The sequence below is a fragment of the Protopterus annectens genome, chromosome 5.part0 (genome assembly GCF_019279795.1).
Source record: "Protopterus annectens isolate FY-2018-M chromosome 5.part0, PAN1.0, whole genome shotgun sequence".
In the NCBI taxonomy this organism is placed as follows: domain Eukaryota; kingdom Metazoa; phylum Chordata; order Ceratodontiformes; family Protopteridae; genus Protopterus; species Protopterus annectens.
In genome coordinates, this window is record NC_056735.1 from 1,179,085,330 (window position 1) to 1,179,107,829 (window position 22,500).

General features: G+C 41.4%; 1 protein-coding gene across 18 annotated transcripts in view; it reads right to left on the bottom strand.

Annotated features, from left to right (window-relative positions):
- KIF1A (kinesin family member 1A) overlaps positions 1 to 22,500 on the bottom strand; it is a 2,189,582-nt gene that overhangs the window by 139,696 nt on the left and 2,027,386 nt on the right. For all 18 annotated transcript variants that reach the window (XM_044071047.1, XM_044071036.1, XM_044071035.1 and 15 more), the window contains one exon: positions 20,648 to 20,709. In XM_044071047.1, coding sequence (XP_043926982.1) covers positions 20,648 to 20,709 — 62 coding nt within the window. The remainder of the gene's footprint in view (positions 1 to 20,647; positions 20,710 to 22,500) is intronic.

The window sequence follows — 22,500 nt, forward strand, 5'->3', positions numbered from 1 at the left end:
GGCCTATGCCTTTTAATCTTTTGTTTTAAGTGGTGGAGGTCCATCCAAGGGAGTGGAATCCGCTGTCTTGGAGTGGGCCAAGTGTTTGACACATTGGGTCTCCAGGAAAGTGTTAACACAGGAAAAATAAGACTGCAAGGTCTTAAGAACAAAGGACTGGAAAATGGAACAAGCTTTGTACTTGTGCTCATCTGCTAGGCAAAAGAGACAGATGGTGTGCAAATTTTTGTCTGGGATTTGCCTAGCACACTCATACTTACCCCTCCTAGCTGACATATAATACAAGTAAGAGAAAACAATTAAGATATATAAAGTAAGATTCCCTAATGGGTCATTTATTAGAATATTCAAAGCAATGGTACCAAAAACTAAACAATGATCAGTCCAATGGATAAGTGATCTGTATTCAGGTTGGAGGCAAGATAGCCTAAGGAATTATGCTTGCACATTTGCCTATATACCTCTACATGTGCAAGCTGAAGTCATATGTTTGATGTACGATACTGGGAGAGTAAAGCTTTGGCATCCTGACCATATGACAGTGGTGATAAGAATACTGCAACAGTGATTTCAGTCAGGACATGCTTTGTTGCCTAACAGACTTTATGCTCTTTAACAAAAACAAATGCCCCATAGAATCATTGTTGCATTTGCTAAATTAAAATGATAACATACAATGTTATGTTGCCCCTATCTCACCTTCCTTCTTGTTGGTTGGGTTCAGAGCCGATCCTCGGTTCTGACTCGGCTGCATTCTAAAGCTCAAGAGCTTCCACTGGCTCGAGGCTAGACCCTATCCCAACATGCCTAGTGAGAGTTACCCAGATCTCGTTTGCCGCTTGAAGCTTCGGGATTGCTGATGACTGGCTCAAGCTAAGTTGAAATATTTTCTTTGCAATTACTCGTAAAAATTACCTTTTGATAGCACAGTTTTTTCTCCCTTACTCCTTTCTTCTAGGAGCTAGCCTTTTAAGTTAGAGGCATCTCCTCAGTTGGAGGAGTTGTCATTTTACTCAGAGACTCTCCTCCTTCTGTTTTCTTTCCCCTTAAAAAAAAAAAAAAAAAAAAAAAACTTTTTGCTGTCTGTTTTTTGTCTGGTGTATCCCTATATTTTCTATTTTACTATCTTGTTATGATCCTGTTGTGTTGTCTGGTAAATATGTCCAAAGAAGTTGCTAAAGAATCCAAGCCTTCTGGATTCAAGAAAAGTGATTCCTGCACCCAAAAGGTGTCTCTTACTGATGGTCATACCAGCTGCGTCTACTGTTTGGGAGCTGTTCACCTGCAAGACTCTTGTGCAATTTGTCATGGTTTTAGTTCTAGAGTCCTGCAGGAGCTCAAGAACAAGCTTATTTTGAGGGGATTGCTGAAAGGGCTATTCGAGGCATTTAAGGAAGGGACTCAGGTAGGAAAATCAGACAAAACCCCCAAATTGACATCTTCGTCGGCTCTGGTCTCAGAACCATCAAAGGGCAAAGACAAACCGTCTAGTCCACTGAAGCCAATAGCGACAGGTCCGACAAGGCTTTATCTCCTTTGGTTCCACTAATATCTTTGGAACCATCTAGGAGCCATAAAAGGTCTAGGTCCCCCTGCTTGGAACTGGTGTGTTCCATGCCACAGTCTCTACTTTTCCAGTCTGTGGCGGGCAGTCACCTATTTTCCACCCATTCATCACAATCATCCAGGAGCCTTCTGGATGATGATGTGGAGAGGGTGGTGAAGAGGCTTCTCAGGACACCGGCCTTGGCAAAAATTTTATCGAGCCCAGCCCATATGGAAGTGAAGCCGACCGTCCAACATACCTTTTCGTTGATTCCTCCTCTGACTCACCTGAGCTCGGAGCCACAGCGCATGGAGGTCATTGTGGTGGAACCATTGGATCCAAAGACCATGGGTGTCTTGGACCCGACATCTGCTCTGATCCCTTCGATACCACCTTCTCTCGAGGGATCTGGGGGCCGATGCTCCCTCATCAGCTCTGGGGGGAGAGTGAGATTGGACCCTTGTCGAATCCTACTCTCCCACTTGGAGCATCGGCACAGGTGAGTTCGGCGTCTACATTAGCCTCGGAGCCATCACTCTCAGTTTGGAGGAGATCTCTGGGCTCTTCAGAGCCAGAGACCCTATCGGGCCGGGATCGTGGTGCCTTTGAGGTGATGAGGACTGTGCTGTCCCCTCAGACTGTTCCACCCTCAACTCCAGCTGCTCCTTCCCCTTCCAGGCCAAAGGCCACCTCCAAACTGCCCAAGTGTAGGGAGCCAATGCCCTAAGATGCCCCTTTGGATGACCCCCCCTTCTGATACCTCTCCAGAGCACCCATTGGAGAAGGTGCCTCGGAAGAGGACTTGCAAGAGGAAGCACTTGAACTCCCCTCAGTCCTTGACATCAGACATGGACTTGGAAGACTCAGAAGGGTCCCCATGGTCACCCTCTGAGGATATCTCTTTTACAGACATCCTGGAAATCTTTAAGCAGAAGGGTGGATGGAAATCCCTTTCCCCTTCTGAAGATGAGTCTGTGCACCTGGATGCATTTGGTTCCTGACCCTCCACCTCTTAGGTGTCTTCACCCTTCAACCTGCTGCTAGGGGCGGGGTGCTCCCCAGAATTGATGGAACCAGTTTTGTGGAGGCCCAATAAGTTCATCACTGTACTGGATAACAACACTTTCCTAACTAAGAGCATGCCAGTTGATGCTATGGTGGCTACGGCAGCCACAAAGAAGGAATTTGCAGAAACCTCTTCTTCTGTCCATCCACCAAACAAGGAGTCCCATACGATGGACAGATATGGGAAGTGTGTCTTTTCTTCAGTGGCCTTTACCCTTAGGTCACTGAATTATTTATCCCATTTCACCTGTCTCCAGAGGGCTCTCCTAAAAAAGCTAGGACATACCCTACAGGATCATACAGCTGTGGGAGCTACAGCTAGAACTGCTTCTCAGCTTGTGACCTTATCTTCTGTAGTTAACTCCTCCATGCAGCTTATTTCCTATGCAGCCAATGGAGTGAGCAGGGCTGCAGGCACAGGAGTTGCCCTACGGAGACATTTCTGGATGCTCCTTTGTCAGTTTGTGGAGCCCTTCAAGTCCTCCTTTACCAATGCTCCTTTTGATGGCTTGTCGTTGTTCGGCCCCAAGGTAAAAGAGACTCTCACCAAGTGCAAGCAGGATGGTAAGACTCTCTCTGCCATGGGAGTATGTTTTTCCATGCCTACTAGACCTTATCCCAAAGGTCAAAAAGGTGGAAAAATGTGGTTCTGGAATTCCCAGGGAGCTTTGCCTGAAGCACGTGGTGATTTATCCCCCAGGGGCAGAGGGGGGAGTAATAATGGGAGATGCTGCCCTCGTGGCAGAGGGGGTCCACAAAGTCAGGGTGACAGAGATACGTTATCTGGTATGGCCCTCCAGCGCTTCTGAAAAGAGGCCCGCCTGTCCACCTCTGGAGGCAGTCAGGGACAGATTGTCACTGTACCCAGAAGCCTGGCAAAGTATCACAGAAGACACATGGGTACAGTTGGTAATATCCAGGAGATACTGTATCCATGCTACCTCTCCATAGAAAACAAAAATCCATCCCAGATGTGCCACCCAGTCTAAGAGAACAAGCAACTCTAGAAGCTCAAAGGTTGCTAGAAAATCGAGTTATCCATGAAGTCCCCGCAGACCAAATTGGATCCGGAACTTACTCAAGGTTCTTTTTAGTACCAAAGAAAATGGGGATTGGAAGCCCATTCTGGATCTCAGCAGGCTCAACAAGTTTGTCAAGAAGGCAAAGTTCTGGATGCTGACAGTGTAGTCCATACTTCCCTTTCTGAGAAAGAACAATTGTATGTGCTCCCTCAATCTCCAGGATGCATACTACCAAATCAAGATGGACAGGCGATCCAGGAGATTTCTACGCTTAAACACACAGACACGCACATACTTAGACATTTATATTTGTGTATGTGTTAAATTAAAGCCATGGTATTTAGCACCAAACAAAAAATTATGTCACTTCCCCACAAACTGTCAAATCCTTCACAACAAGCATAACCCTACTAAACTAAATAACACTTCCACTTCATCTAGATTTGGCCTGATTCCCAACTAAATATCATGTACCACACACATAACAGAAGCAAAAATGTTGGCTAATAAAATTTCTCATTTCTTCTCTCCACATGGGAGGGAGCCATAAGCAAGGGTATGCTACAAATCCAGTTAAAATATGGTCTTCCAATAATTTCTGCTGAATCCAATAAGAATATACCCTTCTTATTCAATCAAGCAAATGTAAGTGCCTCCTTAACAGTGGAATCATATAAGTTCACATCAAAATTCCCTTCTCATCATAAGTTTTATATGTAATATATTGTAATTTTAAATAGTTAAAAAATGCATTGTCTGACAATGTTACATATACAGTACGACTAATGTGTGCATAACTGTATTGTTTAAAAATATATGTTGTGCATGAAACTCCATTATTATAGTCAAATATCAATTAAAGCAGTACTATAGCATGAGACCTGACCCTAACAACACTTAGAAGGGTGCTTTACAATTGTTAAGCACCACCTATGCTGTTAACATTTCATGTGGTGATATAGTAGCACTGAACCAGAGAGTCATTTTAATTCATATTCATAATAAGTAGTCCTTGCTGCGTGCTGGCATGTAGAAATCAGTGTATGAGTCAGTCCATGGCTTTCTTGAACATTCAGGAATTTACATTTGGTCAGCCTCATTTTGCTTTGCATTTGCTCTGCATGGCAGAATACATTTGACTGAGTTTTATTTACAGTTTCTTCATTTTGTACCTCATATTCTTCTATTATGTTAATACTTGCTTCTGCTATTTCAGCTTTCTTCACACTTTCCTGTTTTGCTTCATTGTGGTTGCATCTAAATTTATCAGTCCAATTTTCTTTGCTAGAGTAACAATTCAACAGACTAGATTATTTTGGGTCTATGACAACCGATCGAAAAGTAATTTCCGCAAATGGCATATAGATCGAAAATGCCGTTATTGAAATCGGTTTTGAGGGGGGCTGTGCCCCCCCCTACTAAATATATATTCCAACTCCGAGATTGCACTACAGTGAGGAAAGGGTAAATTTTCCAATCTTCATTGTACCATGATCTCACAACACTACTTTCGAATAACGGCTTTTTCGATCTATATGCCGTTCACGGAAATTACTTTTCGATTGGTTGTCATAGACCCGATTATTTTCCCCAGTACAGGGCAAAATGTCTTTATTACTCTGCCTTTTGCTCTGATCACTTCTTCCAAACAACGGTTATTAGGGAGTACTCTTTTTGGATTGCATGGATACATTTTTTTTCTTGGCTTTGCAATCTGGCTTCTGCTTTGGGTCATTGTGTATACCATTTGTTAATATAACTACTAACGAGCCCATGTCTGTCACCTCCTCTATTTAATTTGATCACTGCTATCATCTGTCATCTGTACTCATATTGTGTACACAAACGTTGGTATCTTCATAATTAGCTTCATTCTTGTTCTCTACCACTGCTTTTTGTTACTTCCTACATGTGTTCTACTATTATTTTAGCTTGTCTCTTCCTGTCTCTAATTTAACCTTTCTCTTCTGTGTTGCTGATTACTCATGCTATTACTTCTGCTTTCTATAGTAAAAGTATTCCTTTTATTACATTTTGCACCCATGTTTCTTGAAGTTATGCATCCTCTACTATGGGATCTTCACTGTCTTATGTAACTTCATTTATTTTAGGGGCATTTAATCACGCTTCTTTTCTTTCTTCCTCTCTAATTTAATGTTCTTCTTCATGGACTGTCTCTCTCTTTACTTCTGTTTTATTATTTTTTTCTCTTTACAACCATCCATTGTTTTCCTCACATTTCAGAATTACTGAGGGATCTGGCATAGTTTAGCAGATTATCTATGGTCAGTTCTGCCAGTGCCACTGTCTTTCTTCTTAACTTGCCACAGCTTCAAATCTGCATCATCTGTGCCTTTATTTTGCTATTAATGTTGGTGAACTTCAAATTATAGCTAGTAAAATACATGCTGTATGGAATAATCTTCTTTCTGTTTTACAATTCTAAAATAATATTTTTTGTAATTCTGTATTTTATTGTTAAATGCATCTGTTTATCTTGTCTAACATACCCTAAAATATACTGTTGGCCTTGTTATGGATTTATATGCATCATATAGTTGCTCTCTTCCTCTGTGTAGCAGTAAAGCAATTAATCACATCTTATTATTTTTCTGCCTATTCAGAGATCTAAAATCTGCCTACCCACTTCCTCAACTGTGAGCTAATACTTCCAGTGTTACAGTCTGTGATGCCCCACCACTGGACCGGTAATCAAGGAGCCTCAATCCTCACCACTAGCACCAGCAGGGGACGTACACTGGGAGGATGACAAGTACACACACAGGATTTCCAGGTGCAGCTGTCTGCATTAAGTGCAGTTTCCTGTAAGACAGACAGACACCACAGTCAGCCCGGGGCTGGTTTCTCCCTCCTGCTCCAGATTCCCAATAAGACTCCCCACTGGCACAGCTATAGAGTTGAGATCTCAGCTGAGTGGCTAAGCCAAGACCTTTCTGTCCAACCAGTGCTTCTTGTCCAAGCCTAAGTAGCTGACACACACACTCCTTGAAGTTTGATTTACACAAACACACACACACACACACACACACACACACACACACACACACACACACACACACACACACACACACACACACACACACACATCTAGGAAAGTCTGGCACATGTTTACTAGCTATGCCCCCTTTTGCCCAGACTATAAGGTAGTTATCACTGCCACCAGCCAGCTCCTTATCAGCTACTTTAAGGCCCTTAACAAAGGATGTCCAATCTTACTGTGTAATATTACTATTAATACAAATTGTAGTTTGACCAAGAGCAAAGCTATTAGAAGTGGCCCACAGTGTCATCAAATAAATATGCATGTACTCTCAGAACTTAAATATCTCTAGACAGATCAGCCACAATGAAAGGTTTAAATAATTTTAATAATAAATAATGAAAGAACAAGACAATGCTAAATATATATTTACAGTGACATCAGAGTTCAAAACCACAGGAAATATTTAAAACAACGCTGCACTACAGTCTTGGATTACTAAAGAAAACATCTAACCTAAGCTTTGCTATATTCCTGACTATATTCCCTAGTAAACTTACTTAATCAGAGCAAGGCAGATGTGTGGTGAATGAATCTTGTCAGGTCCAAGACAGAATACAGAATGCCATCTCTCTCTCAGAAAACTCTCAAATTAATATCTCAAATATCACTGCTGGGATAGCTTGCAGAATGACATAATTTCTTGTCATCTGATTCTATCCCAGGTGAGAACTCCCACTGCTGGAACCTGGGAGCATTTAGCATCTACCTGTGAAAATACATGGACAAGGGCTTTTCCTCAGATCTTTGGCAAATGGTAGAAATCATAAAGCAATAAAACACTTCCAAGACAATACAGAAAGCTCCTTCGTTTTAGACATTCTGTCTCCTTGCTGCACTGAAACTGAAAGACAACATCTTTTTTATGGACTAGTCATAAAGTAATTTAATTTCAGCTATTTTTCCGGAAGTTTTGCAAGTTAACCTCCTGTATTCCAGTTTCATCTGTTAAAATATATACATTTAAACAGTTACAATAGTGTATGTGTGTTTCTGTTCTATTACAGTAGGGTACACTGTGGATACATTTCAAACAGCACTTTGTAAAATACCTCTTCAGCACACGTCTATACAAATCATCTTATATGACATACAGCTCTAATACATTTGTAACACAAACATCTTCTATGAATCATGCTGATATTCACAAATGGCATATAATTATTTACAAAATTCCTGATAGCTGGGCTGGCAGTATCTCCTTTCATGACATATATATTGGCAGGCTAGGATCCTCCATAGACATCTCTTTCATTTTCTATGAGCTTATTTTCTGTTAGCATTATACTTTTCTTTTTATAAACCCCTGTTAGTGGGGTAATTGTATGTGACCATATGTAAATTCACTTAGCTTGAAGATTTAGAGTGATACCACAAAAAATATACATGTGACGGCAGAAAATAAAAAAAAATAAGTTTACCTATCGGTTTACACTTCTTTCTAATGAATAAAATAATTTACATCATTGTCATTTTTTTTTCATGTAGGTGGATCTTGAAATGAAACAAGTTACTGTAATTCAGCAAATGCTGTTTAGCAGGGCAGGTTTACAGGCACTGACACTGAATGATGATGTCTATGGTACATAAAATGGGAGTACTTTGTAGACAGGCATGGCTCTTTATATATGTAATAAACATGCCTCTTAACTATAACTCATTATTTGGAAAGTTACTCGTTTTGAGTCTTATAAATTCCATGCTCTACACTGATACACATTTATTGTTAAGAATTTATTTTAATATACATTACAAACTGTACTGAAATATATTATTTTTTCAAAACAACTTTTAATAAATATGAAGAAACAAGCAGTGATCAGGCTGTGAGCTTCCTAGATGAAAATGTTATTTAAATATTATCACATTTTGCCTATTTTTCCACATTATCTGGTCAGTGTTCAACATTACATTTTGTGACACAAAGTTAAGAGTTATATATTGAAGACAACAAGGCCATGACAGATACAACAGGGCATGATACATTTTAATGGATGAGTAACTTTTCAGCATACAGAACCATTTATTCTAACATAGCCATCTTAAAATATACAGAAGAACAAGTCATTTCAAAATCTTTCCTTCAGAAAGTAGTCTGCATTCCCATAAGGGAGAAAAACAGAACAACTTGAAGTACATCCAATTCATTTGGTTCACACATGACTCTTCACTTCTGAGATTTTCTTTCAGATGAGTCTTTTACCAATAGCCATTACATGCTTGCACTCTGGACCTATCATGACCCAACAATGTTACTTTTTTATCTTGGGAATAGACTCCAAGACCCATAATCATTTTTTCGTATTGCCCAGCTGCATATGGGTGTTTGATCATTGGATCTCATGCAAAGAAAGTCTTGGTCATGAGTACAGGCTGCCAAATGACCTCCTTATAGGTTCATAGGTATATACTAGGCTAATGACTACTAGGGCCTTTATAAGCCTAGAAGTGCAACCCAAATGTGTCCCACAAGTTCTATATTTAGATGTTTATATGGGGGCAATTGCTGACTAAGACATGATTTACTGACTCTCTGTCCATTAGAGACATAGACGCCAGACTGGGGTGAATTTTCAATTTCTCATCCAATATCCAAGTTACACTTAAATAGGGACTTTGTTTCACATGGATGGGGAGCCTATTCCAGAAAATGGTAATTCTCTGAGATACATTTCTGTCTGTCGAACATGTCCTGTTTATGTTAGCTCTAGTAGTTCTGATGCCATTTGTTTTGCAAATGTGCAAAAGGTTCATCAGACAGGGAGTCAGGAATGCCTTGTATGCCAAGCATAGATAGCCTCTCAGTAGCCTGTAGGAGACTGACTATAGAGACAGGCTTTGGGGTGATCCGCTTACGTCATTTTGTTTATTGTGTTTATGCCCTGCCTTCTTTTAGTAAGAAATCTTTATGGACACTCCAGATACTGCATATGTCTGGTCAGGTACATACTGAAGGGGGCATTATACTCAATGATAGGACTGATGAAAGCTGAGTATAGTGGGACAATGACTTCTCTGGACCTAGAGGCCATGCCCTTACTTATAACTTGAGCAGTATATAAGGATTTCCTTACTACCCTGGACACAGAGACTAGGTTACTGTGTGCTCCCAGATTCCTCACTAGTGGGTCTACTCTTGGAGGTGTTTTATTGACAACAGTTTCCTGTTTCTGGGGTGGCCAACTTCCCAAAACGTTCTATAATGCATTTCTTGGCATTGAGTTTTAGGCCATGCCTTTGGCATCAGTCATTTATCTGTGTTAGACCCCCTAGTAAGATGCTTGTGCCTTGGGAGGGGTGGGGTTCTATGATTATTTCTAGAGCTCTTCCCTGTAGCAATAAAGCCCTATTCCATCTCCAACTCCTCATATCTTGTTTGCCGCAATTGGAACAAGATCATGATCAAATCTCAAGTGCGAGAGTGTGCCTTGTTTGTATATTTCTCAAAAATTTAGGTATTTTAGAGTTAAATGTTAAAGTTAGTGTTTTCTCCTCCTCCCTCCATTTGCTTCTAGTAGTTCACTGGAGTTAGGGTTCTCATCATTACCTATAATTTCTCCTTCATGCCTTTTTGGCTGCCTTCTTATATCTCTAACTTTAGTTGTGTATTTATAACACGTTTTGTGCAGCTTTTGTGCTACTGATACAGGGTTAACCTCTCTCTCTCCTTAGTTGTAACATTTTTGCTTTATAGCTGGTTAAGTGTTTGGTTTTGTAGAGTGTGCTGTTTCTGGTAATATAGACCTACTTTTCATATAGCTTAGTGTAGGTGTGCAGTCTACTGTTTTTGTGTACAGTTCTATAATAATATTGTGGACATGTCTGAGAAGCCTGGTTTTAAGAAATGCACTTCTTTTGGGCAGAAGATCCCCAGTTTATTACCTTGGGCTATAACATCTCAAGAGAGCCTGCAAGACATGTGTCTCATTTAACCCCTGGGCTTTTTCCAACTGGTGCAATAAATTAATAATTAAAGGCTTACATCCACCCTCTTCTTCTTCTTCTTCTTCTTCTTCTTCTTCTTCTTCTTCTTCTTCTTCTTCTCCTGGGGCTCAAAGCCCCTCTAAATCTAATCAAGGCTCCTCAGACTCCAAGAAACGAGCCCTCCAGAAGTCTCCAAGAGACTCATTGGAGCCTCCTGAAAAACGCAGAAAGACTTTGGACCTGACCTCTTTGCATCCAAAGATCATAGCCCCTCCCTCAGATCCACAAGCCTCATCTGATCTGACAGGCATGATTACCATCACCAGCTCTCCTGTACCATCCACTTCCTGCTCAGATCCTTGGAACTGACAGCTAGGAGCCAGTCACCAGAATTTGCTTTGAAACCTTTCTCTGGTTGTGCCTGCTCAGTTATTTCAATCCCCAAAGAAGGTGTCCAGGCCAGCTTCTGTAGCATCATCCTTAGTGCTCAGATCCAGATGGGGTCCTGCCAGCTCTGTCCCCTCTCAGATCTGTGGGCATACATGCCCAACTGATACTATATCCTTCTCTGATCTGACCTGCTGTTTTGAAGTCCCAGTATCCAAGATTTCTGACAGGTTCGGCATCAGATCTGAGGAAGCTCCCTTCCTCACCTCTGATGGTATCCCTGACCAGTCCTGCTTGATATCTTCACACCAGAGTGGGTCTTGGATCCTAGAGTTTGGCAAAGGTCTGAGGGGCTTGGTTTGCTCCTACTTTGACAGATCCTTCTCTTCCCCATGGTGCCTTGGCCCTGGACAGCTTGGGTCTGATGCTCTCCAGAGGGCTCAGATCTGGGGCTGGCCCTAGCCTTCCTTCTTCAGCTGCTTCGGCTCCAAATAAGGGGGGAGAGGTTTCCCCAAGTATTTCAGCTTTCCAGGTAGTAGAAAGGGCTTTCTCTTTACACAGAGAACCTTCTTCGCTAGTCTCAGATCGTATCCCTTGCACCTCATTGGGTCCAAGCTCTGAGCCCATCATCTCTGCTCCTCAGGGTCAGCCAGCTCAGGGAAGCCTCCACATGGGTCCCCAGAAGGATTCTCCCTTTCTTCAAACACCTTTCCCAAGCATCCTGCTGAAGAGGTATCTCAGAAGAGAACATGTAAAAGGAGGCACATAGACTCCCCTTTGGAGTCTGTCACAGAAGACACCGATTTTGATGAGGGAAAAGGATCCCCCCCTATCACCACTTGACGATGTCTCCTTTGGGGAAATCCTGGATATCCTCAAACAGGAATGTGGGTGGTCTTCCCAAACTCCTTCTTCTGAGGAATCAGTGTTCCTATAGGCTTTCGGAGTTTACACATCTACGTCTTGGGTGACCCCCCTTTTGGATAAACTTATTGACCTGATTTCCTGCCAGGCTTGGAAGGAACCAGACACTGTTGAGCCCATCTCCAAGTACCCAGAGAAGTATTTGGTTTCCCCTTCACACAGACTTCACTGGAAAAAGGGAATTCCAGCTGATGCCATAGTTGTGGTGGTATTCACTAACAAGGAGCTAGAGGAGCAAAGCTCTTCTGTCCATCCACCAAATAGGGAGTCCAGAGAGATGGTCAAATTTGGAAAGCACATATATGCTTCAGCCACATTCACACTGAGGATGTTAAATTACCTGGCACATTTTACTCATCTACAGAGAGATTTGATCAAGGAGCTTTCAAACTGTCTTTCTGAGTCCATGTCTTTGGAGGATCTCAAGAAGGTTTGTCCTCAGCTGGCTACTCTTTCATCCATTGCCAAATCATTTAGGAAGCTGATCTCCCATACAGAAGAGGGCACCTCATGAGCAACTGGTTCAGACATAGCCATTAGGAGACATGCCTGGATGAGACTATGTGACTTCATGGAACCCTTTAAGGCATCTTTTGTTAATGCCCCCTTTGATGGCTTCTCCTTGTTTGGGCCATCAGTGAAGGGTACGCTTACCCAATGTGAGCAGGAAGGAATGACCCTGTCCGCTGTGGGAATCAAGTTTTCTACCCCCTCAACATATCATTTCTTAGAATCAGCAAGGTGGTAAGAAAATGTGGTTCTGGAAATCCCAGGGACCTTTCCAGGACTCGCTTGGGGATACTTCCTCCAGAGGCAGTGAAGAAGGTTTCAATGGCAGATGTCACCTCAGAGGCAGAGAGGGTCTGCAAAACCAGGGCTTCAGAGACTCCTTCTCTGATAGGCCCTATCAGTGCTCCTGAAGTGCTACCCAAATGTCCACTTCTGGAGGCAGTTGGGGGTCATTTTTCCCTGCATCTGGAAGCCTGGACAAATATCACAAAAAATGCATAGGTGCTAAGTATAATGTCCAGAGTTTACTACATACCCTTTCCCCCTCCACTTCCTGTCGAAAGGAAGAAACTCCCCAACTTTCCACCCAGTCAGAGAGAATGCGCAGCTCAAGAGATTCAAAAGCTGCTACAAAAAAAGAGTCATACAGGAGGTCCCACCTGAACAAACAGGATTCAGAACTTATTCCCACTTCTTTTTAGTACCAAAGAAAACAGGAGACCTGAGACCAATTCTGGATCTAAGCAATCTGAATCAAGTATGTAAAAAAGTCAAAGTTTGGAATGGTTATGGTTGAGTCCATTCTGCCTCTTCAGTGCAAGGACATTTGTTTATACTCTACAGATCTCCAAGATGCATACTATCATATCAAAATAGACAGATATTCCAGGAGAAACCTGCACTTTTGGCTGGGAGCCAATCACTACCAATTCAGAGCACTGCCCTTTGGACTCACCACAGCCCCTCAAGGCATTCACCAAATGCATGACAGTTGTAGCTATCTCGACAATTGGCTACTCATCACCCCAACCAAGCATCAACTTCTTCAAGCCAGGGATTACTTACTTCAGATCCCCAACTCCCTACATATTATAATAAACCTTGTCAAATAAAAGCTGACTCCTGTACAGTCTTTGGAATTTATAGGAACTCAACTGGATATTATGACTCAAGTGGCATCATTACCTCTTCTTCATATCACATCACATCATTGAGAAATCAGGTGCGGGACATACTGTCTCATCCATCCCTTCCAGCAAAACTAGTGTTACAAGCTCTTGGGTAAATGTCAGCTGCCATTCTTCCAGTTCCTCTAGCAAGATTTTTTATTCAAATCCATCAGTGGATACTGGTGGTTCAGTGGTCCATTCTTTATCAGCCTCTATCATTTCCTATAAAACTCAATCCAATTTGCAAACTTCATATTCGCTGGTGGACCCAGTCAGACAACCTTTTTCTGGGTAGACCATTCTCTCTTTCTCCTCCTATAGCCACAGTGACCATGGACGCTTCCTAACTGGGGTGGGGTGGGGGGGGGCATTTCATGGGAAAGATGGTCCAAGGCATGAGGCACCCCTCTGAGACCAAGTTACATGTCAATGTCTTAGAGATGAGAGCAGTTCTCCTAATGTTGTAAGCATTTCAGGACAGTCTTCAGCTGGGGACTATTGCAATCCATACAGACAACATGTCAGTAGTCTGGTACATCAACAAACAAGGAGGAACCCATTCCTACCCATTGTGCAGAGAGGCCATGAGGGTCTGAGAATGGGTGATCTCTTCAGACCACTTTCTTACTGCAATGCACATACAGGAGAAAACCAGCATGCTGGCAGACAGACTGAGCAGGTCTATTCTGATTCATCACAAGTGGTCACTCAATCAAACAGTAGTGAATATGATCTTCAGCCACTGGGGCCAGCCTTGCTGTGACCTATTTGCTTCTCCCCTCAACAACAAGTGCAGCAAGTACTTCACTCTGATCTCCCCTCCAGGGGAGTCACTGAGGGATGCTCTGATCCACAATTGGCCCCCAGGTCTTCTCTACTCCTATCTCCCTCTTCCTCTGATTCTGAGGTTCCTACAGAAAGCAAGCAAGTTGAAGAGCTCAGTCATCCTCATTGCCCTTCCTCTGGTCTCATTTGAGATATCCTCCATGGATACTAGAACCCACTCAGGATCTCCTATGTCATCCATCAGGAATTAAACATCCCAATCTCCATGCCATCAGACTGACCGCATGGTTTCTCCACTTCCAGTAACAGACAGTCCAGGATTGCTTCCTTAGTACATGACATTATCTTAGCCTCTCAGAAAGCACCCACCAAGAAAGTTTACAGAAGCAAATGGAAAAGATTTTCTGTTTGGGCTTTCAATCAGAATATCAACCCCTTTTCATCCCCTTCTCCAGCCATTCTCCCATTTCTCACTACTCTTTTTAGGATGGGGCTAGCTTTTCTACCATTAAATTTTATTTGGAAGATATATATCCAACTTCCATGTGGGAGATTAATCATTACCTCTGGGATCTTCCAGTTTGTGTAAAGCTTTCATGAAGGGAGTCTTCCTTCTTAGACCTTCAATAAAAGATCTCTCTCCTCCTTGGGATTTGATGGTGGTCCTTCAAGAATTAAGTCAGAAACCATTTGAACCAGCAAACAAATGAGATATGAATTTTCTTTCTTGGAAGACAATATTTTTAGTATCTATCACTTCAGCAAAAAGAATTTCTGAGCTCCAGGACTTATTGGCCAGGACTCCTTACACTATTTTCCATAAGGATAGGGTGTCTCTTTGAACCAACCCTTCATTTCTGCCAAAAGTGCCTACCAAGACTAACATTAGCCACTTTATTTAGTTACCAGTTTTATTTCAAAATTTTGCTAATAAAGGTGAATATATGCTGCACCTACTTGATGTTCACCAACAATTACATTTTTATCATCACAGACCCAGGCATCAGGAAGTCTGATCAGCTGTTTGTGTCCTTTTCAGCTGTTGTGTCCTTTTCTCCTAACCCTTGGGTCAAGCAGTTTCCAAAATTACTTTAGTCAAATGGATCACTGATTGTATTTTGCTGATTTATTCTCACAAAGGTTTGGAGTTACCTTGGCCTTCTAGAGTTCACTCCACTAGATCTATGGCTACTTCATATGCCTTTTCCTCAAAAGCTCCAACTGACGACATCTGTGCTACAGCCACTTGGTCCAAAACTCATACCTTTGCTACTTATTACAAGTTAGACATTGTTTCCAGAAGCAGGGCTTCCTTTGTTCGACAATGCTAAGGCATGTCTTTTCTTGAGGGCTTCCCGAGAGTTATGTAGCTGGGGACTTTGAACCATTTGTGAGAAAGAATGAAAGGGACAACATCAGATTTAGAAGTTATGTACTTACTACCATAACTTGGCATCTGTGTTGTCCATTTTCATTATTCCTCACCTTCCCTCCCTGCCATCCCCTGGCTCTGTCAATCCTAGGAAGATCTTTGGATGATATGGGAACCATCATGTTCCAGGTTTGAGCCTCAGTATTTCTTTGTTTCTGTTCTGTCTCTATAACACAGCAAGGGTAAGGCAGCAAACTCGATCTGAGGAGTTGGGGGTGGAATGGGACATTATGGGTAGAGAGAGAGAGAGGAGCTTGAGATTCAGATCCAAAGTCTTGTAGAGGCAGCTGAGTCAGATCTGAGGCTCAGATCCTAGACCCATTCTTGAGAAAGAATGAAAATGGACTGCACAAATGACAATTTATGTAAGTACCTAACTTCTAAATTATACATTATGCTAGATATATTATTAGGGCAAAAGAAAACAAACATTAGCAGCAAAATAAATATTACAGTAATGTTGTCTTATTTCACCATATACAATATTATACAATGTACATCCCTTGACAATGCAGATATTATAGATATACCAGTAAGAAGCTAATAAAGATGCAGTTGGAATAGGAAGAAGGAGATACAGAGTGGTACTCTTAGATAATAGGTGAGAGAGTGGGTATTGAAGTTTGCTAATAATTATTGTTTTCACACACACACACACACACACACACACACACACACAGACAGACACACACACACACACACACACACAGACAGACAGACACACACACACACACACACACACACGCACGCACGCACGCACACACACACACACACACACACACACACACACACACACACACACACACACACACACACACACACACACAATTTCTAGAGAAGGCTGACAGAATTCTCAAGTGCTTCACAGCTTGGTAATAGTGCCACTGCTCTAGATTAAAGGGAGTGACACCTGATTACAGGCTGCTCTTAATCAAGCCATGTGTAAATACATTATTATCTTTCACAAGTAGGTTGAATTAGTGTCATGGGAGATGTGACATGTAATGGTCAGTTTATTAACCCATAGTGTAAATGATTACTTTCTTCTCAGATCAGTAACCGTGTATATGTGTGTCTGTATGTATATATATATATATATATATATATACACACACACACACACACACACACACACACACACACACACACACACACACAGGCATCCACTCCCTTTTTCCAATGATTGTCGCTCCGTCTGTATGTCTGTCTATCTCTCTATCCTAGCCACAAGAGCTTTAAAGTGAACAAATCAACTAAATACAGATTAAAATACGCATAGGATGGCACACACAGGGAAATACAACAGAAAGCAATAAAAAGTAGGATGTGTACTGAAAATAATGTAAGCTAAGATATTTGAGTTCTCAGTAGAACTACTGTCCCAAGCCTTCAAGCTCCATTACGAATAACAGCTAGCACAAACTAGGCACTACAACACATACTGATACAACCACAGGTAAGGGTCAACAGGTGGTAAGTGTTCCCAGATCAAGTACATTAATCCACTCTGCAAACCAAAATAAAAGTTCACTAATAATTGCTGTCTCCATAGTCAAGCACACCAATTCTATCTATTGAGGCAATATAAAAGCAGGTTGACAGTGAGTTGTCTTTCAGTAGCCAAGATACATGATATTTCAAGGCTCCTCAGGGACCTTAAACCAGACAAATATACTTATGACATGGTAATGGCCCATGGGGTAAATTAACTCAGTGTTTAGATCCCTAAGGGATATGGAAAGAGACATGCCAGAGCTCTCTATGCATGTCACAAAAGCAGGAGAGCCCTTGGTATTGAGTGGAATCCTTCCTTCACCAAGAATGATGCCAAAGTACAAAGAAAGGGTGACTGGGTTTAAGAATTGACTAAATAGTTGGTGGCATTCTAATGGAATCCAATATGTGTCAGAATGGGAGGAGATGCTTTGCCAGGGATGGAATACACCTCTCATTCTGAGACTATTGTATACTGGCAAAAGCCCTTGAAGACCCCAGAGTGCCTTTTTAAGGCAAGGTCCAGTTACTGGACCTCCCAAACTAACTAGTAAAACAAGTCAAGCACACGACTACATAAAGATAGCTCTACTCAACGCTAGGAATCTAAATAACAGGTTACCTGACCTTGAGACCCTCCTGCATTTGGAGCACTTGCTTGGTTAATGAAACTTGGTTTAAATGCTCAGACAGCACTCCCTCTGTACCTGTGTTTTGGGCATAGCATGCCTTTTGACCCAATGGAAATTAGTGTGATGTATCCATATTTGTGAAAGGTTACATTACCTAGAGGCAGACTCCAAGAGACCCCGACACAGAACTTATTATGATCCAAATCACACTAAATAGGATCAGTTATCAGATCACAGCGTGCTACAGGACTCCCTCTATGTCGATTGAAAAACATGTTAGATTCCAAAATACTCTGGATGAACTTCCTGTAAGCAGAAACATCATCATCTTGGAAGACTTTAACTACCGCTAATGAATCTGTAAGCTTCTTCAAGAGGGCTATACAGGCAGTGGACAGTAGGCATGCCTTCCATACAGTGTACCTTAACCTTGCCAAGGCATATGATGCTATACCTCAGGCCAACATGATAAACAAAGTAAATGCACTCTGGCTTGATCCATATGTATTTAGATGGATTGAAAATTGGTTGAGGAACAGAACTCGCACAGTGAGGGTGGCAGGAAGGTGACCAGTGGAGTTCTCTAGGGATCTGTCTTGGAAGTTCTCTTATTTGACATCTAATTGTTTGCTATCCAAATCATAAACAGGGGTCTCTGGTTAATCAAGTTAATCTTCAAGTCCCCCTCTGACACAAAGGCAGTGCAACATAAGCTTACATTTGTTAATAACTGATGTACTAAAAATATACTAAAATTAAACATCAAAATGTGCAATACTGTTGCATTTGGTAAACAACCCCCATCTAGACTATCGTATAGATAACACCCCCTTCAACATGAACATGTAGTGAAAGATCTTGGAACATGGTAAGGTAGTTTCTTTTCATTTGACCATCATATTACAAAGGTGACTAGACTGTCCTTTTACTTTGTACAACTCAATGAAAAAGGTATATCTACAAAACCAAAAGAAGTCCTAACTCTCTTCCTTTCCACACAGATTAAACCTATCATTGAATACAATGCCCTCTTTGGGATGTATTCCACTAGACACATCAAGCAACTGGAAAGACAAAAGAGGTTCCTAACTACAAAGCTCAAGGGCTTAAAACTACTGAGCTACTGGGAGAGACTGGAAGCACAGTCTCTGGATTCATTATCCTATAGCCTCCTTAAATAATTGGGCAATAAGGGACCCAATAGTACAAGACCCTCTGTACCTTCATAAATCCAAGAGCCCAGCAAATACGAGGACAAGAGACCTATATCTAGTTAAACAAATAAACAAAATAAGGTGGAGAAAGAGAGGTGCCATGGAGCAGCACCTACCCTTCTCTGGAATAAACTCACTCTCCAAATTATGCATTGCCATTCACTAGCATCCTTTAGAGGGGAGCTAAACAAGTGTATGGGCATTCATGAATTCACCCCTGGTATGACTAGCCTATCCCTCATTAAAAAGGAATGTAAGAGCTAGGGCAGATACAGGCAAGATGTTAATGGCCTCCTGGCCCAGTTCCCTTGTATTTTCCAAGATTCTATTCTATGATTCATAAGTTACATAACTTAATAAGTAATACTCACAAATAAGTCCACCACAAAAAAGACAGCATTGCAGAACACATAGTTAATATACAATGTTTCCCTATCAACAGCGGTCATCATATGATATCATCTTCCTAAAAAAACAGTACCTGGACTTTTCATCTCTTGTCACAGTCACAAAATTAGTCAGCAAGTCTGAAGACCCAACACATTTCAAAATACATTTCCTGTTTTTTTATATTCAATAAGCTAAACGCCATATGTTTCTAAGCCACAGGAGCAAACATAGTGATTACAGATGAACAAGAGCGAAGAGAAAGAATTAAATACATAATGTTTCTAACTCAGTTTCCTTTAGTCAGGCCTCAACCTAGGCATAAAGAGACATTACTTTATAAAGAATGGTTTATACAGTAAGATTTTATTTGAATGAGTGTGTGCGTGTGTGTGTGTGTGTGCGTGCGTGTGTGTGTGTGTGTGTGTGTGTGTGTGTGTGTGTGTGTGTGTGTGTGCCTGTGTGTACTATATGTGTATTTCTGTGTATGGATGCGTGTAAAGGATGAGTGCGTGGTAGTCTCTAGGTTTCATTTGTGACTGACATTATTTATCTCTTACATCTTTCTTTAATTTCATTCTTGATTCTGATGGATCACCCATTATTCAAATTCTACTCTTTTGTGAAGATGAAGCCGAAATGTTTGGCAAACAGAATCTTAACCCATAACCAAGCAACTAGTTTGTGTTTTCTCTCTTCCATGTGGCATTGGAATCCTGGGTGGGCTATTTGCAATGGCTGCAACAGACATTAAGAATATATAAAACTTCTGTGGAGATATATAACTGTCTGTGGCATCTGCGGTGATCAAGTGGTATCAGTTACAAGTAAAAACTACTTCACTAATCACACAAAGGTAAGTTATCCCATGATCCTTTGCAGTGCTCAGCAGTAAGGCTGCTAGCTATGTTGAAATACAGAAAAAGTCTGTCATTGAGTCATTGATTCTGATCACAGATAAAGCACAAAGTACAGCCTTCAAGTTTTCATAGAGAAATGAATAACAACTGAGTGACAAACTAAGCCTTATAATCATTGAAATTCATCATAGATTTAGTTGAATAATGATAACAAAATTGCAAACTAATTCCTACCTGGACTGCCAGCATCTGCAAGATGACACAAGGTAAGCTCATACACACCAGTCACACGATTGCTGTATCAAGAAAAATAAGACAAAGTGTTAGTTCATTGTGTGCTGTGATGCACTGGATTCTTTCTTTCTTTTTTTGGGAGGAAATGCAGTCTAAAGTATGCTCATCAACAACATTACTGACATAAAAAGACATAAAAGATCAGCTTTGTGCAGGAGTGTCATAAATATACCTGTCTGGTGACAGAAAATCATTTTTGTAATCAGGAAGCAATAACATATCTATATATCTGTGTTAACAGTATATCTCCCTTTCTAAATCACTGCTGTGTTTTTTTTTAAGCATACGTTATCTGCATATGCCATTTTATAACAAGGCCTCTAAGTCTATTTCTTCTGTAAAAGAAAGAGCAGTGGCATATAGACCCATAACATAAATGCTTGTTACAGCACAGCCAAAGTTCAAATGTTGTTTTTTTATTTTTTTTGTTCAACTGCAGTGGCAGAGAGGGATACAAACTTGCCAATGGCCCACCCAGGTGATTCAAGTTGAATTAAGAGCTCAGATGTTTAATGGAAATGCTGGGAAAGAATGGGCAGATCCATTCTTGGGAGGGGGTGTAACATTCATTTACATTCCCTTAGGGCAGAGTCTACAGATGCATGCTGGGGGGAGGGGGACATGTGACAAACCAAGCAGCCTTCAGTGAGCAAGAACATGGCAGTGAATACTTGTGCATGGTTAAGTTATATTGACTCCTATGGTGGTGTGGGATATGTACCCCTGACCTGCTGGTGGGTTAGGCAACTACAAAAATGCCCTGACTGCCAAGATCTTGGCAAAGGACACAAGCAACCTTCTCGGTCACCTGAATATATGGTATGTGAGAGATGTATTTACACAATGTCACTGAAGGCAAAGCTCTCACATAAAAGTACTCCTAATGGCAATAAGGTTGTCAGTAGTACACACGCTGCACCGATCATGCACAATTAAAAGCAGGCATATCGACCCACATATGCTGAGATACTTATGTGTAACCTTCCTAAACCACAAAGACCTCCTAGAAGAAGTACACATAACAAATACCCTCAGCAGCCCCAAATGTGCTCTTTCAAAACAACACCCACATCAACACATAAAGCTACATCTCATGGAGCCTCTACCTCTAAGCCCATTAGGCAAGCCACCACATAATCCAATATTCTAGTCATTGGAGACTCCATTGTGAGACACACTGATGTCCCTCTCACCAGGCTGAGTAAAGAGAAAGTTACAGTCAGTTGCTTATCAGGGGCTATGACCCGACACATTACGCATGCACTCAGGTCATTGGTCCACAATTACCAGTATGACTCAGTCATAGTCCATGTGGGAGTAAATGACTTAAAATGCACCTTCCTAAACTATATGAAGAGAGACATCATGGAGCTCTCAGAATACGTGTATGTGTCCCAGGCTGGTATGAGCTCTCTCCAAGGATGATGCCACAATACAACAAAGATGATTAACTTTAATAATTAGCTTAGTTTCTGCTGTCATTCTAAGAGGGTGCAATATTTGTCAGCATGGAAGGAGATGGTCAACAGGCCATGCTGCTTTACCAGGGATGGTCTGCACCTCTTCCCTCTAGACATTCGAATATTAGCTAAAACATTGCTTTCTCCCATAGTGCCTTTTTTAGTACTTCTGACATAGCAAATCAAAACCAAGAAAATCTGAAGGTAATACTGCTCAATGCTAGGAGTCTAAACAAAAAACTCCACTCCCTAGAAGCTCTCTTTACCCTAGAGAATGCTGACATCTGTGTGGTCAATGAGACATGGTTTAAAGCAGCGGAGAGCACACCAACA